The sequence below is a fragment of the Antrostomus carolinensis genome, unplaced genomic scaffold (genome assembly GCF_000700745.2).
Source record: "Antrostomus carolinensis isolate BGI_N321 unplaced genomic scaffold, ASM70074v2 scaffold35657, whole genome shotgun sequence".
NCBI lineage: Eukaryota > Metazoa > Chordata > Aves > Caprimulgiformes > Caprimulgidae > Antrostomus > Antrostomus carolinensis.
The window spans coordinates 1-21,068 of NW_010330214.1; the positions used below are offsets into that span (position 1 = coordinate 1).

At 43.5% G+C, this 21,068-nt stretch overlaps 1 protein-coding gene across 1 annotated transcript; it reads left to right on the forward strand.

Moving 5' to 3' along the window:
• Positions 1-1,775: 1,775 nt before the first annotated feature.
• On the forward strand, positions 1,776-18,631 carry LOC104519790 (HORMA domain-containing protein 2; the record flags this gene model as incomplete). The annotated part of the gene is made up of 12 exons (XM_010172862.2): positions 1,776-1,826; positions 3,070-3,214; positions 4,550-4,613; positions 5,639-5,675; positions 7,438-7,458; positions 8,185-8,211; positions 9,560-9,627; positions 12,516-12,670; positions 13,238-13,491; positions 14,334-14,442; positions 15,999-16,064; positions 18,525-18,631. Coding segments are annotated over exons 1-12 (1,104 nt in total), but the record flags the coding sequence as incomplete, so codon positions are not given.
• Positions 18,632-21,068: the final 2,437 nt, after the last annotated feature.

Consider the following 21,068-nt stretch of genomic DNA (forward strand, 5'->3'; position numbering starts at 1 on the left):
GGGCCTGCGCCTCAACTTAAAAAAAGCCAAAAAACCCAACAACAAAAAACCCCAAACCAAGGACTTTTGAAGCTCCATTTGGAGCCGCTCTAGGGCCGGCTGCAGCCTCACCTCGCCCGAAATCAGGTGTAAGGGGCAGGTGGTGTGCGGGGCTGAGGGGGACAGTCCCCGGGGGGGTGTTACTGGGGTAGGTTTGGTTTCTCCCAGTTCAGATGAATTCCCTGATACTGGGTGATAAAGCGAGTTGAGAGCGGAGGGGCTGTGGAGAACCAGGACACCGGCCTCCATCTCTCCAGTCCAGGAGCAAGAGCAGGTCTGGCCAAGGTGAGAGGGTGAAGGAGCCATGGAGGATGCCCTGTGCCAAAACAACCACATCCGAGGAGATAGGCTCAGTCTAAGTCATGTTTCCTCTGCCCTAAATCAATTATAGATGTAGCATATCGTAGGAAACATGATTTCTTATCTCTCTGGCTTGCTTAAATCAGCTTTATTTAGCTAATAACTTCATGTCAGAATAATGCCTTTGCTTTAATTTTATTCCAGCCCTGTTCACAGTGCTTTGCTGATCATGAGTAACAAAAACCCAAACTTTTCCTAAAACGTTTAACGTATTTAAAATTTTGCAGGGGTATATTTGTTTAAATATACTTTTGTAGCTGTAATCTGTCCTCATTACTAAATGAAGTGCTAAATTTAGCAGAAAAGCTGTCAACATGTTCCAATCAACATGTCTTAATGACTGCCAACAAATGGAAATGAGGCTTCCATGGAAAAAAGCTGAAAAGGTACAAATGCAGAACAAGATTAGATCAAGTGTTCTGATAAAAGTGCTGTTCACTGTATTAGGTCAGGATTTAAGTCAATCCACCGTGTTTATGTTATTATTTTAATTGTTAATAGAAATATTGACTGGCTGCGGACAAGGCAGCGCTTCTCTGGGGAGTGTTTGTGGTGTTTTCTTTCATTAACGTCTCCCCGTTAGCGACTCCGTGTTGAGATCTCCCAGAGAGCCATTTGTCAGAGCAGCTAACGCGTGCCTTGTTAATTCCATCTAATGGAAGTTTTTAATCAAAATGTCAGACGGTGCTAAATCAAGCACCTCACCCAAGTGCAAGACATGTAATGTCCACGCTATTGCCTTTATCAGTCAGCTTTCCATTCTTGTAAGAAGAATATTTTCTTCTTTAATCTAGGCTTGTCTAACAGGGCTTGCTTTCATTGAAACAATGTGGACTTCTCTCTTTTTTTTCTTTCTTTCTTTTTTTTTCCCTCTTTCAAGGTGTCCCAGAAGAATCGTTCCTTTATTCCGGCCAAGACTGATGTTAGTGCATTTCCTGCTTGCCCTTGCTAAAATACTGTCTGCTGTTGGCAGACTTCCAGCTCTTTCTCATTCCCCCTTCACACTTTTTAATGGTTGTAGGAATTAACATTTGCGGTTTGGAATATATGAAATGCATTTTGAAGCAGCACGGCTGACACCAGGTACAGTTGTTGCCCTGAATTTCAAATACTATCGATCATTTCCCAGTGAATAGGGAGTTTTCTTGCTCTGCAGACTCAGTGCCATGGAATATCCTTGGTTTGCTTTGCTTTAGCTGTCCTGACTGGCAATTAGCTTTCAGACCTGAATAAACTGAAGAATCTTGTTCTTAGTCTAAGGAAGATGAGAGTAGCAATACCTGTGTATTTTCCAGGTGTCTCATATATATATATGTATATATATATATATAATTTTTTCCTTAAGGTACCATAAAATAAGAAGCTTGAAGTACAGGATGGCTACTCATCAGCTTTTACGGACTGGGCAAAAGAAAAAGTCCTCTAAGGTAAAAACTTTGAAATGTGACGGTACTGACAGTCTTAGCTCTCAGTTTTGGACCTGGCACGTCTGTGCCTGGTGAGGTTGGAACACCTCTTGGCTGCACTGTTCTTGGTTGGATTATTTCCAATTTAATGAGTCCAGGAAGATACACAATGGGACTTTGACATGTATTTGACTATAAATAAATGTAGGCTCATTAGGTGAGCACAGAACTTCATTAGCAGGAAGAAAAATAATGAACTAATAGAAGAACTAAATTTAGTGTACTTTCCGCTGAGATTGTTCATGTTACAATCACGCGATGTTTAATATTTGCATTAGCTTCCATGGTAGACATGTGCTGTTCACAACTCTGTGTTAAAATCACTCTGAAAACTAGGTCTGCTTACAGCATTGACAGGTTCAGTCTGCTGTCAGATTTAAAAAAACAAAGCTGTGGCAGGCAGTGAATTTTGGGGCAGCAGTGAATTTTGGGACAGCAGTGAGTGCCACACCAGTGCTGGCACTTGTTTGACTCCACAGTTAACTCGGTAGAGCTGAGCTGGCAGAACACTGTACACTTTGCCTTTAGGGGTGGTTGGATGGTAAGTGCTGGCATTGGTGCAGTGGAGGGGGTGGGAATGTTCAGCTGTGACAAAGGTGAAGGAATGACCAATGCACTCTGCTTCTGAGTAAATCATACCAGATGTATCAATAACTATCCTTAAAATATGTAATCCTACCTGTGTGAGATGTGAGTTCTTTCTGTGTAGTACGAAGACCAAACCTGAGTCTGTCCAGCCTGGAGAAGAGCAGCCTGAGAGGGGATCTGATCAATGTCTATAAATATCTGAAATGTGGGGGCCAAATGGATGGGGCCGGGCTCTTCTCGGTGGTGCCCAGTGACAGGACAAGGGGCAATGGGCACAAACTGGGACACTGGGAGTTCCAGACAAACTTAAGGAAAAACTTCTTTCCTGTGAGGGTGCCAGAGCCCTGGGACAGGCTGCCCAGAGAGGGTGTGGAGTCTCCATCTCTGGAGATGTTCAAACCCACCTGGACACTTTCCTGTGTAGAGAACCTGCTGTGGCAGGGGGGTTGGACTGGATGATCTCCTGAGGTCCCTTCCAACCCCCCCAGTCTGGGATTCTGTGAAATGTTAAAATTAGCAGTTACCCTCTCTTTCCACCTGCTGAGAGTAATTTCTACACATAATCCCTGTGTTACACTAAAACAGTGCTATTTTTTACTTTGCCCTTCTTTTACAGGAATCAGTGTTGTTCCCCAGCAAAATTGCAACTGAGCAGCAGTCTGTGGTGCTGGTGAAAAGGCTCCTGGCCATCTCTGTGTCCTGTATAACATACATGAGAGGGCTGTTCCCGGAGAGCTCTTATGGAACTCGCTATTTAGATGGTAAGACTTTCAATTTGTGCTGAATTCCTACTTGCTAAATTTCAGCTATAATTGTTTTATATGTTTGCTTCCAGCTGCTCATATATGTGTGAGTTCAGTTTATAAAGAATTGATCTAACAGGCCTTCTTAAGTCTGGATGCAGACAGTGCTTCTGCATCAGATAGAGGGAGAACCCAGAAGACAAGCTAGAGCTATTGGCAGCTCATGGCTTCTCTATTAGTGGGGGTTTTTTTGTTTGTAATAATTCCTTGGCATTGCCAGCTCCCTGAGTCAGGTCTCAGAGTCAGGAGATTGACTTAAAAAGCACTTAAGTTTTAAATGAGCTCTGGTTGGTGTGTTTTGTTTTCCTTTGGATTTTTGAGCACTTGAGGTTCACATTTCCAGCTTTCCGTGCAAGACTGAAAGTAGATTTGCTTGGTTTATTGTTGCTTTGTTGGTTGTGGGTTTTTTTCCTCATTCTATCTCACACATATAACCACATGTGCTTTGGGAATCAGAACTTTAAGAAAAAAAAAACAAAAACAACTGTAAGAACCAAAGTCTTGTCACAGGATGCCAAGAATTAGCGATGCTTTGATTCATCCATATCTTTATGTTCATTCCAGATGTGTTGGTAGGGTGTGAACTGTCTCCATGTATTCCATGATTTTACTTAGGGAATTAGTTGTCCTGAAACATGGTCACTTGCACTTTGTGGGCTTGGTTGAGGGCACAGGAAATCCCAGATTGGCTCTTGATCACCTAACCCTGAAAAGCCACTAGTCTGTGTAATCAAATGTGAGGTCTTAAGGGTGCCTTTTTGTTCAGGAATGTTAACGTCGCCTTTGAGGGCTCCTTGGTTGAATCCTAAGGTGTTATTAATTCACCTCTTCATTTACAGAATGGGTTTCCTCTTGCCTGAAAACAGAGGCAGAAGGAGCTGTGTGGAAAAGCTTAGCACAAGTAGTTTATTCTGAGCACAGCCATTTACCTCATCTGGATGTTGGTGGTTTGAATGCGGAAGGGAAGATGTTAGGGAAGGGTGGAATAGATGGGAGTGGAAAAGAGGAGGGAGGAAAGGATGGAAGCTGCTGGTGTTTCGAAATTAAGCCATTAACTGTAGCAGTTCTTCTGGGAGAGCCCAGAGCATCTGAGGAAAGTCTTGACATTTGAAAATGCAGCAATAAGCTTGTGTCCGCCCACCTGGGACTCGGTGGAAAACCAACATTTCCGCTCAGGAAGGACCTCCAGATAAGGCATTTTATCCAAAAAAGGGAGGGTGACTGGCTTAGTTTAAGTGTTTGCCCAACAGCTCTGATAAGGATTGTAACTATGTGCTAAATCTGGTTTTGCAGACCTCTGTCTAAAAATTCTCCGAGAAGATAAAAGCTGTCTGGGATCATTGCAGATAGTCAAGTGGTAAGTGAGTAACAGCGAAACTAAGACAAGATTGTGCTGAATAGCAAGTCAACTGCTCCTCACATTCTTCTTCTTCCTGAATCTGAAAATATTGTGCCCAGTTGCGCTATCAGCTGTGCCAGTGCAGCTCCCACTGCTGCGGCGTATGTGCTTGGCCCTGGTGTAAGCAGGACAAAATTAGCTGACCAGGATCATGTGAGTTCAAAGTCTGTTGGAGTGTCGGCTGTAGTGAGGTCATGGTCAGGCCCCAGAGCACACACAGGCAGCGGAGGTGCAGAGAGAGGGTGAAGGAAATAATCAGATTGATTCTGTTGTTATTTAGTCTTTTCTAGATTCACTTTTATAGGGATCCTTGTAGCTTGTTTTTTAGTATCTCCAATATTTTATCTCCCTGGATATTGTGTGTCTAACCTTGTAACTTTCTTTGTGACATTTAGGATGTATTTCAGAGTTGGCATGTTCCCAACAAGCAAAGTTCTGACTTTGCTATGCTAAGGGGATACCTGGCTCCACATCCTTTGACTCAAAGAGCAAACAGATGACCATTGCTACCTCAAATAATATTTACTACTTTGAGAAAGTCCATAGCTGTAAACTATGCATCAAATAACAAAAATTTACAAGACCAGACAAGTCAGGCCAGGTTCAGATTGAAGTTTCAGCCAAGCTCTGTACAAGGCTGGTGGGAAAAGAGCCATTGGAGATAGAGCTGGGGGGCCAGAGGAGAGCACTGAGCAGAGAGCAGCTCAGAACCAGCCCTAGGCTGTGAATCCTTGTCTTCATCAGGATTTAAGTGGGCTCCAGGCTGACAGGATATGGCCCTAAAAATATAAACAGTGCACAAATGCAGAAGGGAGGACAGTGCCTTTATGATGGTTGGCCTGAAAAGGACTTTACAAGCCCAAAATGTTGCTAGCTGTGTTTTTTTTATTCCAGAAAAAAAAAAATGCACGTTAAACTGTTTGTGTTTACAGATCAGGAGATAAATATTGCTGGTTAGTATTAACATGTTTTTCCTCTGGCAGGATTCAAGGTTGTTTTGATGCTTTGGAGAGGCAGTATGTAAGTTTTTTTTTTCACATTTTTAATGGAGTTTCCTATTTCTTCAGCAAGTATAGACAAAACCATCATTCCAGTCCTGCTTTATATTTCTGTAGTGATCTTCCATGCACCCAACGAGGTCCCTTCCATTCCCAATTCTGTGAACACACATTCACAGCTCCAGGACAGGGGGAAGACCCTGCCCTGAGTATATACATGTGGGGTTTGGGATTTTATTCCTTGAGCCAAAATATTGACCAGTGTTGCTCTCCAGGCCTGCTTGTATGTGGTGTGTGAGCTAATTTGGATTTCCCTTAGCTCCACGTTCTACATTTGCATTCTCTAATGTCTGGATAGAAACACTACCAGTCAGATCTCCATCTCCATGCCTGTTTTCTCGAGAGAGGTTCTTCTGTGCTTTTGCTTTCCTTCATCTCCTTTCCCCTAGTCTTTTCCCTTCTCCTCATCTTCTCTAACCCTCCAAGCTTTTCTTCTTGGGTTCAGAATTTATTATGTTTTTTTGGAAAGTAATTAATCAAGTAAGGTATATAACTGGTTCCAGGACAAAATCAGCTAGTAAGTGATCATATTCCTTGCTGATTCTCACATTAAAACTGCTCTGCAGAGGAAAAAGCCCCGACTGTTTTCATCTCTGTCAGCAGTTCATCAAACCAGCTCTCATCTAGATCAGATGATGTGGTGTTAGTTTCGCCACCGACGATCGGATGGGCTCTTACACGTCAGTACAACTGTCACTGTGCACAAGATAATTCAAAATGTTGTGAACTCAGTTTATGGATTGCTGGCAGTTCAGGAGGTATTTAGTCCTCTGATATTTATGAGAGACATAAATTAAGTGTTATTTGACAAGGATTAAGGAAAAAATGGAGATACTTAAAGCATGTTCTAGGATTGTTTTCAAGAGTAGCCCCGTGTGCATTTTCTTGCTATAGGATAAATTAAATTAAAATTAAATTATATTGTAGCTTTGGGGAGTTTCATAGCAGAGAGTAGGTCTTCGTCTGCAGTAGGGATGGGTGCTCTCAAAAAAGAGTTTTAAATTGGCATAGCCTTTGGAGATTTGTTTAGGAAGAGTCTCAAGAGAAGTCTGAGATGCAGTTGTTTTAGAATCACAGCATCCCAGACTGGTTTGGGTTGGAAGGGACCTTAAAGCTCATCCAGTCCCAACCCCCCTGCCAGCAGCAGGGACACCTTCCATTAGACCAGGTTGCTCAAAGCCTCATCCAACCTGGCCTTGAACACTTCCAGGGAGGAGCAGCCACAGCTTCTCTGGCCAACCTGGGACACTGTCTCACCACCCTCACAGTGAAGAACTTCTTCCTAATATCTCATCTAAACCTCCCCTCTTTCAGCTTAAACCCATTTTCCCTTGTTTTGTCATTAACTGCCCTTAAAGAAAATGATACTGGAACTGGAGCTGTGAAGGAGCCTGGCTGTTTGTCCCCGTTATAGCTGGTGTCTCCTGGTGAAAATGTCAGGGTTTGTTTTCTCGTATGGCTTTGAAGAATGTAGTATTCTGCTGCTTTGTTTTCCTTGCGCTAAGTTTTCTTGGGGAACTGTGTGTAAATGCCAGCGAGGTGGCCACTAGGTGTTGCTGATGCTGTGCTCTGAGAATCTGCATCAAGGCTTTTCCCTCGTGGTGTGTGGGATGTGGCTGTTCCCTCGGTGCATGTCAGCAGTTAGATTTCAATAGGTCTTTCTTTTCCTTGCCCGCCAATGTTAGATTTTGATTTTGTGTTTTGCTTTGTTTTTCCCTCCTTAGTTACACATTGCTGTCCTCGCAGTAAGTACATGAACACAAGGTGTTTTTCTTCCCCCACCCTGCTTGAAAGAGACACGGAATCAAGGTTGTGTCAACCCATTTGTGCCTTTTTTTAAGGGGAAGTCAAAATATATGTGGTTTTTAATAGAGTGATGACCTTATTAAACATGGTGAATATGATCTTCCTAGGCTGCATGGGAATATCCTGCTCAGTATGTCAGATTTCTGACTGAGGCCTTACACGCATCCTTAAACTCCTCGAAGCACTTTCATGTGCTTCACATCATTGCTTCCTTTAAACCCTCGGAAGCTGCTGTGTCTTCTCCATTTCCCCCTGCAGAAGAATCCTGCTTATTAATCCCGTGCTAAAGAAATCACACACTGGTGGTTACATAGCAAGTCTTTTGCCCTGGTCCTTTGTAAAGCTCCAAGAGCTACGTTACCCATCTGTTCTGTGCATAATCTGAGTAGTTAAATCTCAGGCGTCGATAGCTGTGTGTGAGGGTTGAGGTGGGAATTAACCTCATTCCTCCACAATTACACAGCTGAATGTCTTCTACCTGTCTTTGAAGTGGTAAGTCTTGACTGCTGATGGAGGAAGGCTGTTTCTCAGCCATTCCTTTCTCCAATCCCACGCTGAAGATAGTACCATCTCTGCTGTAAAATGCAAATATCATTGTTTAGTCACTTTTCACTGGTTCAAGTTATCCAGGAGGAGAATGCCCTCTCTGTGCTTTCTTATAACAGATTTACACCAATCCCGAGGAACCGGAGGTAAGAAAGAGTCTTAATTAATCTGTGAGGCAACTGAAGGCATGGGTGAGTAGATTTGTATTCAGAGTGGACTTGGAGGCTTAAATTCTACCCTGACATAACTGCTTGGTGACCCTGTTTCTCTTCTTCTGCCTTCACTCAAGAATGACAGCTCAGTGAGCTGGATTGTGATCAAACGCTCCTACCAGGCACTAGGCTATGGGCCCATCTAGGGCCTCAGGCAGGGATGTTAACAGGCAACTAATGGGCATGTTGATGATTTTGTTTTTCTTTCCTGAAGAGAAGAAACAAATGGGAAGTTCAAAATAATTCTTTTACGAACCATCTTTTTGACAGCAGTGTGGAAAAGAGCTGTTTTTTCGTGCTGAGAGGTTTAGGACAGAAGACCTGGGATGTATGTGTTGCCTAGTGCCTGTAATTATTATCCTTTCAGTGTTCTCTGCTGCATTTCTATTTTGTCTACATCTAGCCAGGGGAGACAGACTGGGTAGTGTGATACATAAGCAAGGTGCCGTGTCCATGCTGTCTCTGCAGAGCAGATGCAGAGGATGGCTGCAGAATCTTTGCTCACCTGATTACAGTTCTGCTCTGTCACACCTCAGCATCTGGGGAGAGAGCAAGAATTGAGTCCGTACCAAGGCTGGGATTTGTAAGGAAGGGGCTCAGAATTAAGGGCTCAGCTCCTACTAATCAACCTCAGTGCCTCTGGAAAAAGTGAATTCTAGGCATGGAATTGGACTACAGCAGATCCTTTTTTTTGTGGTGAAGTACTCTGTTCTTCCTAATTATTTTATTCTCTAAAATCCTAGCAAATCGTTTCTTTGTAAATGGAAAATCACCTAGGTTTTTTTATTTCCTTCATAAAACTCTGAGACCACTGTCATTCAGAGACTTTTGCCCAGGCAGTATTTTTGGTATTTCCTAGTAGGAAAAGTGCTTCAGGCCCTTGTCTCCATACAGAACTCTGAGACAGGCTTCCTTGTGATGCTGCATCACCCGTGAAGCCTCAGATTTTTCCTTTTAGTAAGGAAGGATGTACGTACATTGTGATGGTTGGCTGGCCCCAGTCCCTCATTAGAGATTTAGGCTGGGGACTTCGGCCCACAGAGGAAGTGGAAGGAAGAAGCAGGAAGTTTGTCGGGTTTTTTGTGATTCTTTCAGTGCTAGGTAGGCTGTGGTTGTTAAGAAAATTTGCCAAAGCCTGTGCAAGCAATAATAGAGTTAAAACTGTCATCGTGTCATTAAATTAGTGCTCTGGCATAAAGGTGTGAAAGTTCAGGACATCTCTTTACACTTGTTACTGAAAAAGACCTGTTTCTTCTTTTCCCCTCTCTCCTTAAACCTCTAGACAGTGACTGAACTGTATCAATTCAAATTCAAGTACAAAAAGGAAGTGCCCCAGATGGACATCATCAGGTAATGGTTTGCTTTGATTTCTCAGAATTGCACTGTGAAAACTGTGTTCTTAAAGCATTAAGAAGAAACTGCACTTTTATGATTAGAGCATGTCTGAGTCGCTAAGCAGCTGTAAATACCATCAGAGATGAGGATATTCACCCTACAGGATATGAGCTGCCGAGCTGATGAGTAGAAGTGTTGTTAGGCAGCACAGTGAGGTATTTAAAGTGCACCAGAACTGAATTAAGGACAATTTATAGAAATGGTGCCTAATCAGGGTAGTGATGCAGAAACCGGCACCGGTGTTGAGCTTCCTAGTGTCTCAACTAATAATGAGTGTTTTTCCACTTGCACAGAACAGCCTTGTGCTTTCAATTGAAGCATTTTCAGGTTTGATCCCTTTCGCCATGATCCTGCACCCAGGATTTTTTCCCTTGGCCCTTTGCATACGTCTGTTCTGCTTGAGCAGTCTTGCGTGGGTGACCCGAGAGAACTTTCGCTGATGATGCGTGAGTTGATGCTGCAAAATGCGTGGCAGGAAGCAGCAGCTTTTTGCATCTCTGTGGGTTTGTCTGTTAAATATTTTAAAGCTGTGTTTAGTACGCCATAATCCTGTGTAGTTTAGAATAAATACTATCAAAGGCTGTTGGCTATAACCAAAGCAAAGAAAAATTAACCCATTTTTAGTTTGCTTCTGCAGTTGTTATTGGTAAAAGATGGCTCTTTGGGCCTTGGCACCTGCCTGTACAGCAAGAGAGCTCTGCTGTCTTGTATGCTCCTCAGGAAACTCCTCTGCAACACTGCTGTCATGTGCCAGGAGTTGTTTTTTCTGTAAACACATCCACATAATTTGTACTACATGGCAAAGTGATGTTCTGTTGGGAAAATCTGAACTGTATCTGAGTCTGGAGTGTCCTGTTGACTGTACGCTCTAGTTCTGCTTTGAAGCTGCTGTCAGTTGTCCTTACTACACTGAGGGGAAGAGGGGAGGTTTGGGATCCCAAAGATATTCGATAGTTCTCGGTATTTTAATCAACCTTGCTCAGATCAGTCATTAATTCCTAGAACTAACAGCAGTCCCCAAATAGAACTCAGCATCCCTTGGTGGCTGTCATCCTGGCCAAGGAGGGGCTAAATCATCTTGCTGTAGTGTTTCTGTCTGCTCCATTGAAATCTTGTGACTGCTCTGAGGCTTCAAAGCCCACAGCTTCAGATTCTTGGGCTCTGTTCTCTTTCCTCAGTGACTGCCGCTGCTGTGGCAGGATCATGTGTGTACCTGCAGTCATCAGTAAACAGACACTCTGTGTTGTGTCATCTTTCCTATCAGCTCTTGCAGCTGATAAAACTGCTTTGATACACCTGCAAGGTTTATTGTCACGTGCAAACTCAGTTAATCATTCCATGTGAGATGTTTTGTGAGTATCTGAGTGGTAAAGGGAAACTTTCTCCTGGATGGTCTCTGTCTGCCTTATTGTAGGTGGATATTGAAGGAATTCCTTGCCATTGATCCCAGACCTTCAGAGCAATTTGGTTCCTCAGCTTCTACCTTTCAACACATTCCTCCATCAAATTCACAACATGATTCCTACACTGAACCAGTACTTGACCTGTTAATTTCTGTGGAAGTCTCATCTCTTTTTTTGCTTATACTCTTCCCTTTACCATTTCTACTCTGCTAATCCCAAGACTTGTAAAGGTGATGTGCAAGAGAAGTCCTACCTTCTCTTTGCTCCACCTTAGGCGTTACCAATCTTTGTCCTCTCCCATGATGTGCATTTCTGAACGTAAAGGATTTAATCTAATAGCATGGTGGGCTGAGCACAGAGTTTTGCTGTTGACAGTTTGGAGCCTGCCAAATCATACCCTGCGAATTCACGCTATTCAACAGCCACTCTGTTCTCATGACGAAGCAAGAAGCTTCAACTGGAAGGGGAAATCAATCTTAACAAAGCTGTTCCTTCCGGTGGTTTAGTCAGTCGAATTCAGCCCTGGGATTCTCTCTGCTTTCTTGGATTACTTACTGCTTTGGAAGCAATTTGGGATGATTGTGTTCAAGACGATCCAGCCTGCATATCATGTCATCCACCTGCTGGCGGGTTTCCACAGATAGAGTTTTGTAATAGAGGAACTACATTTTTTATGACCCCTTCTCATTGAAAGCTAGGGAAGTTCAGGTTCCTTAGTCACATAGTGATTCATCTGGTCCATCTTCAACCGTCTAAAGTTAGCCGGCTGATCTAAGCTGCTCATCTCATCTACCTCTGTAGTCAAGAGAAACAAACTCCTCTGGAGAACAATTCATCCCACTTCTGTGAGACATTTCTCTCAGTCTAGACTGCTTGCTTAGGCTGGCTGGCTGACATTTGGGTGGGTGAAGGAGGTGAGAGGAATTCCCCTTAGTCACTTTTGAAAAATGTGCTTCTGAGCTCGTTTTTCTTACGTGGAATTGAAGTGAGAGCACGCGATTCACTTCTCTCCAAACTGCAAAATGGACTTGAAAATAGTCCCTGTGATGAATCGGCTTTATATGGGAATCTCACCTCATTCCTCTCATTCCTGAAATTGCTTAGGTGAAAGGCACTTGTTTTATGGTCCTTTGATCCAATTTAATCATGTTCAAACAAACAAGTGAGTCATGACATTTGTATAATGGGGTCCATTGCCCCAGCTACAAAGTCTGTTCAAATGTAAATGCCGTGCCTCTTAATTTAGAGCTGTTGTTTTGCTGATGCCACCCCATCCCTGGAGTCTGTTTCACTTCCCTATTTATCTGGAAATTACATAAAGGCATTGTAGCTTTGTTGCTGGTGGTTTTAGACAAGTCAGTGGGTGCACTGTATTTGTAATTGGATCGTGAATATTCATGAATGAGGAAAACAAATCTGTTATTCTTCTTCTGACTGTAGCAACCAAATGAACTTTGTGAATGGAGTGTGCAGCAGCGAGGACGTGAAACAGGCCAGCAGGCTCCTGATCCGTAAACTGTACCTGTTAATGCAAAACCTTGGGCCACTTCCCAATGACATTACCCTGACCATGAAACTCATCTACTACAATGATGGTAGGTGGAGAACAGTGTGTGCTGTGGGGAAAAACTTCCTTTCCATCAGTTTCCATAATAATTATGAGCCCCTGTAAAATAAGTAAAGCACAGAAAGGTGAAATGGTAGAAGCTGCTAATTGATAACAGTGAGAAATGGTGTAGTAAATGCATAGTAAAGCCTGCTGACACACAGGGATGGCAGGAAGGGTTGCACATCCATGTAAGAAGTACAGCCATGCAATGTGAAAAGGAGACATCCTTCTTCTTCACAGGTTTTTTTGCTTTATTTTTTTTTTTTTTTAAGGAGCAGACATCCTACATTTGTCAGGTTCTGCTCCAGAAAGCTGAGCACATTAATGGTATCTCAGCATCCTAAAGTCGTCATTTCTTTAAGCTCCCTGATAACATTTGCTCAGCTCATTTTTTCCTTTGCATTCTCTCCCTTCCTCCTGAAAAAAAAACCAACCACCAAACCAGAATATTATTAGCAATTGATGTTACTCAAGGCTGGTTCTTTATAGATCAGATTAAGGAGAGATGGAACTTGATTTCTTTGACATCAGTGGGTTCTTTCTCCCTGTGTAGTAACTCCTGAAGATTACCAACCCCCAGGCTTTAAGGAAGATGGCAGCTCTGGTGACCTGTTGTTTGATGGTGATCCTGTCAATCTGAGAGTAGGGTCAGTCTCCACTGGGTTCCACCTCATGAAGGTGAGAGTGACAACTGAAAAGAAAAGAATGGGGACAGTAGAAAGCAGCCTGATCCAGAAGAATGGCCCTACTGAGATCTCCCATCAAGGGTTAGACTGTGATGAAGAGGAAGATGAGGGGAGCACAAAGGTATAGAAATGGCTCTATTCAGTTCTTGCTGGAGGAATGGAGTTTATCTAGAAAAACTCTCCTTAGAAAAACCCATTTTCTCAGAATCCTAGTTTAACAAGGGTTTCAGCTTGTGTAGGACAGCAGTGCTGCAGTGTGTTCAACGCTGAGGCTGGAGGTTCCTAGACATAAAGAGAATTTCATTCCAACATATCCACTTACTTACTGAGTCCAGTACGTTCTCCCAGAAGAGGGCAGCAATTGTACAGAGACACCCAGCCCACGAGTGTGCAAACACACACACACTCACACACACACTCACTCACACACACACACGCACACACACACACTCATACACAGATGTGCACAAAATGGAGACAATTGCAAAGAGTTTGGCATTTCACTTGGTGTTTCTCAGGACTAAGCCACGTTCTACTGTGTAGTTAGGTGAGATTTCTTCTGCTTACCTCTAGCCATCTGAAAGTTGTGTGTTGTGCCTCATTTCTCTAGGTCCCCCTCTGAGTTTAGTGGAGGAGGAGGATGTTTAGCAGGTAATTCAGATAATTTCCTTAGACACCAAGGTAGGCTGGAATGAATGGGCCTCTGGTGGTGCCTCTCCAAAGGGACAGCCTGGGCAGCCTGGACTGGCAGCTCAGACTTAATTTAATTTTAGGTGCTCAGTGCCAGGGAATAAACCCCAACATAACTAACTCCTGAAGATAGGAAGCCATTTAGGGCAGAATTCCATCCTGAACACTGAGGAGCTGTGGAAATCTCATGCCTGATAGTGCCAGGTTTCTGATTTACCACCTGAGCATATTTTTTAGGTTATGTTATTAAGACAAGCATAATTTCCTTTACAGAATCACCCTCTCCCTGTCAGAGCAGATTCAAGTGAGCGTGGAGAGGACAAAAGTGACACCCATCCAGGCTGGGAAATGGAAGCATCTTCTTTTTACCTTCAAGATACAGGTAAATGCCCAAGTTGAAAACTGAAGGAGCTGGTGCCCCTGAATGTATCCTAGCACAGTAGTTGGGTTTTCTCACTTCCTGTGAAATGGATGAACAGATTTTGTCAGGCTGTTTGATTTTGTGTCAGATCAGATTGAATTACAATAAAGGGCTTGTTGTACATACTTGGTTTGTTAATAGAAACATTCAATTTTTATCAATATCATCTTTCCACCTCTTTATCTCAGCAGATTTTTTCAGATATGGAGGAAATGCACAGCTCATCGATACTGAGTTACATTATCTACATTTTCACCAAAGCTCTTTTCCTTTAGCTGCTACCGTTTGATTTTGCTAATTACTTCCACATGTGAAAACATACATGAAAATACATGAAAAAAAGCCCCTTTTCTCACACTTCAACCTAGCTTCTGATATACCATGCTGCAATTGACCTTTGAGGCTCTCAGATATAGCCTGTGGAACAATACCATCTAGTGACAAAATGGTAAATAGCATTCCTGAGATCCACAAGCAGTGGAATAAAGAAGCTTGTCTGCCTATGAAGTCACCTTTTTAGGTTTTTCTCCTGCAGATTCTCCCATGACTAATAAGAGGTGAACTCATACTGCCACCTTTTCCACTGTGGAGATATTAACAGCATCTTCCTGCTTTAACCACTTGCCTGTTTTCATTAACTGAGGTGCTTTGGGACCCTCCATCAAATTTTATTGAAACTGTCTAATAAGGTCAATAGTCTGGAGTCAGTTCTTCTCCTTCCTCATACACATTCACACTTGGGTAGAGCCTATGCAGGCATAAGCTTTGTTTTCTTAGGAAACCAGCTTAAAATTAAGTTTAATTGACAGGTGCTGCTGCAAGTTGATGTGTTGCACGTTCAGGTGACACTTTATTCTGAAATCTTCATAAAAAGAAATAAACTGCCAGTGTTGGCCCTGCCAAAGGTTACAGACTTTCAGCTCAGGTGTGGGATTTCTCTACAGTGCTTTGGTCAGGCTTCTGGATTTTATTTTTTTTTTTTTTTAAATTAAATGTTAAAGTTAACTGCTTGAGAGAGTCCAGCACAGAGCCACCAAGATGATGAAGGGAGTGGAGCATCTCCCTGCTGAGGAAAGGCTGAGGGAGCTGGGGCTCTTTAGCTTGGAGAAGAGGAGACTGAGGGGTGACCTCATTAATGTTTATAAATATGTTAAGGGCAAATGTCAGGAGGATGGAGCCAGGCTCTTCTCAGTGATGTCCAATGGTAGGACAAGGGGCAATGGGTGTGAGCTGGAACACAGGAGGTTCTGCTTCAACTTGAGAAGAAACTTCTTTCCAGTGAGGGTGCCAGAGCCCTGGGACAGGCTGCCCAGGGAGGGGGTGGAGTCTCCTTCTCTGGAGACATTCAAGACCCGCCTGGACGCCTTCCTGTGTGATCTCATTGAGGTTCCTGCTCTGGCAGGGGGATTGGACTGGATGATCTTTTGAGGTCCCTTCCAATCCCCAACATTCTGTGATTCTGTGAAATGTAGGGTTTTAACTTTGGGGCTAATTTTTATATGATGTTTGGATTGTAGGTGGAAAGAAGATGACAGGGATGAAGGAGATGGGTGGGATGCCTCCCTCAAGGGCATCTCAGCAGGTGAGCAAATTCTAGCATCTCTAAGCTACACCAGGCGAGGTGGAATTCATTGTGATGGAATGTTATGTCATCTGGGATGGCACAAGATTCAACTAACGTTAGTGGATTTATTGTGCAGTGTCAAAATACATAGAGGCTACAAAGTATGAGGGCGTAGGGATACAAGCACGAAGGAAGAAGCTTTCTATGGTCAGCTTATTTCATACATCCAGTACAAGAATTTTCTACTTATCTCTGGATTTGGCACTTGTAAATTATACACACAGACTTGAACTTATTGGTGTCCCAGCCAGGCTGGTTTACCTATGTGTGTTTTGGATTAAGGTTCTGAAATCACCTTGTGTTAGGTTTGAAGGGTGTGTTTGTCTGTTGCCTAACACGGTCTTCACCTCTCTTTTCTTGCTTCCAGACTGTCTTTACCTGTGAGTCACAGGTACTTACTGGATCCTATCCCTTTTTGGCTACCTCTCCAGGATAGGAAGAATTATCCCCTGGAGGTGCTGATCTTTTTTCCAGTGGTTGTTGGGGCAACCCGGAGAAGTAGGATAGACCAGACATGTAATTTTAGATAAGTAAAGTGATGTGAAATTAATTCCATCCTGAAGGCTGCCCAGGCCAAACCCTGAGTCAGAATCAGAGCTTGAATTCATGGGCTTGTGCAGAGTTTTTTTCAGTGACAGGGCAAATCTCTGAATACCACCAGACTTGCTACTTGATCCTCCTCCCATTCAAATTAGTTGAAAATTGTGTGAACTTGAATGTTCAGGAATGGAATCTTTACAGAAGTTAATGAGAGAAGGAAATTGCTACTAAAATTTTCCCCGCCTCTGTTGAAAAGAATCCCGGGGTGTCTAACCCAGACAGCAACTGGAGACTACAACTTAACGTGTCATTCAAAAGGCATCTGTGAAGTATTTGCCTTGACTCTGGATCTTAGAAATGAACTTCTGTGCCTAGGCTGGTATTTTTCAAACTTTAACCACATTTTTTTTTTTGTGTCACTTCCTCCAGTTTCCTTCTGATCATTGTTTATTCTGTCGGCTGTGTGAAAACAGGAGTCTTCTCTGTTTGCAACTCATGATTGTCCCACTGATTCATGCTCTGACATTCTTTTGGTTCTGTCACGATTGTAAGCAGAGCACCAGACACCTCTCTCTTGCAGCATGTGAATTTCATTAGAATACAGTAGCAGCAGTGAGAGTGTCTGAAGGTGGTGGAAACAGCATTAGTTGCTGAAAAATGGAAGAGTCATTTTATCCATTGTATCCATCCAAAGACTTAAAAAAAGTTTAAAAACCCAAAACCCGAGCTTTCTGCCTGGGAGATTCTGCATGGCAGAGGGGTTTTTTAATGTATTATTTGATACTGTTTTTTGAACTGTCATAGCTTAGAAGTTGGCTAAAATTTCAGTCAGTTTAAGGAAAAACAAAGTCAAGTCACTTATTAAAAAGTGCAGATCATCATTGTCAAGCCAGTGCTAATAAAAATTTGACACTATTTTCCATATGAGAGGGACTTTCCCTTCTTTTCTGAGGGAAGTCGTTAAAACAAATGACCATTGTGTATTCCACTTGAATCAGGAAGCCAAAGTGGTGAGTGAAGTTTGTCTTAAAAAATGAGGACGAGCTTGGGTGGATGGGAAGTCTGAGCTAGGTATTATCTAACAGGGTCAAGTGTAGGTAAGATGGGTAGAAGGAGTCCTGTTGGGGTGTGAATGGGAACACCCTGTTGCTCTCCAGACTAAAGTAATAGCATTTTCCAACTGTCAGGTGTGTTCAGAGAAGCTCTCTGCTTTAAAGACCTATAGGGTCTCCAAAGTGACTTGTTTTCTCCTGGATTTCAGAATTTAATTAGCTTGGTGTGTGTGAGGGGTCTTGGGGAACAACCTGGCCAGGGCTGTGAAGTTCTCCCTTTACTGGGGCAGACCTGAGCCCTTAGACTTGCACTGCTAGTGCATGACTTTGAGTGTTAGGTTTCCACCAGAAGAAAGTCCCCTTGAACTAGCTCACAGAATGATTGCTGATGTGCCAGCACTGCCACAAGGCAGTGGGTGAGACTGGATGGTGAGGAATGGCCAAAGAGGGTCCAGGAGGGAGACCTGCCCTTATGGTGAAGGGCAGTGTTGGCTGTTCAGCTGTCCGTGGAGCAGCACCTCAGGGACTGGGGTTTAAAGATGCTCTCTATACAGTTAAAACATTCAGGCCAGGACTTTCAGAACTGGCTAAAACAACTTGAAGTGTCCCAGAATTTGATCTCTGTATAAGGATTTGATATTCAAGAAGTGCTGAGTTCAAAAATGTGGTACCCACAGTCACAAGTTGCTTTTGGAAATGTGGACGAGCCCATTACTGCTCTTCATCTGAAGTGAACTGCTTTATTCTTTCTGGTTCCTTGGTTATCAAAAATAAAAACTGTGCTGTAGGAACTGAATTTATTGGTTATTATCTTCCTGACCTATAATTCTTAAGGAAAACCAGGAATGAAAGTATTAAAGGCTTATTTTTATCTAATTGCCATGGGAGAGGCAAAGGATGCAGATCTGCCAAAAGAGGAGCAGCAGTTCGAGCTGTAACTGGCCTTTAGCAACGGCCACGGAGAGTCCCTGACAGAGGGCTTCTCAGATTGGAGAAAAATTTACATCTGCTCAGCTGGCTTGTTATCTGCAATCTCATGATTGATGATACTTCGTATCAAATGAGAGATTGCCCTTTCCCAGCAAAGCATCTCTGTACTTAATCATCCAGAGTTAGACACCAGCATGTAAATTAGCCCACCTCTGCTGACTTCAGGAGAGTTTTTGTGATTGCATCAGGATTTTGCCCAGCGTGCTATCTTTATGTGTCTTGCTACTTTCCACTGGGGTTCTAGAAGTTGTGAAGAGTTGGGTAAAATAGGGAATTGCTGAATTGCTGCCTATTGATTTAGCTTATAGAAGTCTGCTGATGAGAATGGGCTCCTGCACTGAACTTAAGGTAACTTCTTAAATCCTTCAGCATAGTCCTTTATCTTCTTGTGAATCCTTTAATGTTCTCATCCTGCAAATTGATTTTGGTAAGCTTTGTCTTCACGTAAGCAAACATGTCGCAGTGGAATGAGTTTGGAATGAAACAGCTAAAAGATGAGTAAAATCTGACCATGTAGACGCCTCTGCAAGCTTTTGTCTCCCATCAGGAAGCTGTGGGCTGAAGTTCTGGGGTGGTCCTTTGAGCACAGTCTCACTGCACAGTGAAGCAGCCGTGCAGAGAGCCCTGGGTCGCTCCTGACCAAGCCTGTGCCAGAGCTGAGAATGGTGTGACCATATCAGCACAGCACTGATAGTCAGTTCTGCCTCCCAAGTTTCTGGCTTCGTTAGTTAGGGCCAGACACTGCTGTGGGACATGAGGAAGCGTGTTGACACTTGTCCTTGTGTAGACACAATCAGTTTGGATCAATGATAGCTCAGGGGTCTCTGCACTGCGATTCACTGCCTGCTGTAGCCATACTCTTACCATGTGGATTAGCTCTCTTAACTGGAGCTGTCTGAAAGTTAGATGTCTAGGGAGAGATTCATACCTCAATGTTGTAAATCATTGCTGGTTTGGACCTCAGAGGACAGTCTGTCTGGCCTCCAGCTGCTGCTCCCATGCAGAGGACTTGGCTACCTGGCCATGTCCTCTCTCTCCACGGGACTGCATCTGCGATGGAAGCTGGCTTGAAGAGTCTTTCATGGATGACACATTGCAAATTATATCTGCTGTGTTGGCCAGTGATCAATGTCCTTTTGGTGCCCAGGGTCACCCTGATGGAGATTCGTGTGCCTTTGCTGAGCTTTCATGTTGTGGGCACCTTCTGAAAGGGTTCTGAGGCATTGGAAGGGGTTGCCCAGGGCAGTGGTGGAGTCCCCATCCCTGGAGGGATTGAAGAGTCGTGTAGACACAGTGCTGAGGGACATGGGTTAGTCGGGGACTTGTCAGTGTTGGGTTCATGGTTGGACTCGATGAGCTTAAAGGGCTTTTCCAACCCAGGTGATTCTGGGATCCTGTCTGTACAGTGGAGGTCAGTGCAAGTGGATTCATTGCAGAATAACAGAGTGATCAAGACCTTTGTTGTCTGATTTTTCCCAGGAAAACCACTTTTAAAATTGCCATGACAGAAGGCGGTTGAAGGGTGAAGCCTGCCATTTGCAGAGCAATAGGAAAGCATTTTTCTGTGGCAATGTCATTATCTTGAACTTTTGCAGAAAAGAGGAAAAAAAAAAAAGAAAAAAAAAAAAAGAAAGGTTTATCTCTAACTGTCTATCAAGAGAGCGGTATCTGATGAGAAGTTCCCAGAACATTTTCTCCTCCAAACCAGCTGAGGCTACACAGACCCAAACAATGAAGAGAGAAAGATTCAGAGATGAGCTTGCCTCTCTCCTTCCTGTGAGCTCAGGCCATTCTGGGAGGAGTGAGACAGGGAGGTCAGGAAATTCCTGGCTTCTCTCAATTCACGTCAGATCCTTAGCTGTATCTTGGGGCCATTCATCCCTTGCATGAGTTATCCCTGTCTAGTGCGCAGGAAACAGTTTCCTAGTGATCTCTTCATGCAGAGGTGAGGCTCATCACCCCACAGATCCGGGGAGATTTAACCCTTGCGCCCTTAGATTCCCTGACAGCCACCCCAGGGACCTCAGCGGGAAGACGTGGAGCTTCCGCGCTGGCTGCCTTTACGTATGTTCATCACACATGCTAACAACCAGACCTCTAGAGAGATCTCCATAAATTAAGGTTGGACAGATCTAATATCCCGCCAGGGACTAGGCTGGGTAGCTGCCTAGTAGCCAGAAGGAGTGTCCATAGCTGTGATTGCACAGGAGGAAGGTTCCAGTTTGGGGAGGCGTATTGGATTGTGACCCTGCAGTCAGAATGGCCAGCACAACAACAACCAGTGTGATGGAGGGTCCTGGAAGAGCTTATAAGAAGAGAATCATAGAATCATAGAATGGTCTGGTTAGGATTGGAAGGGACCTTAAAGCTCATCCAGTTCC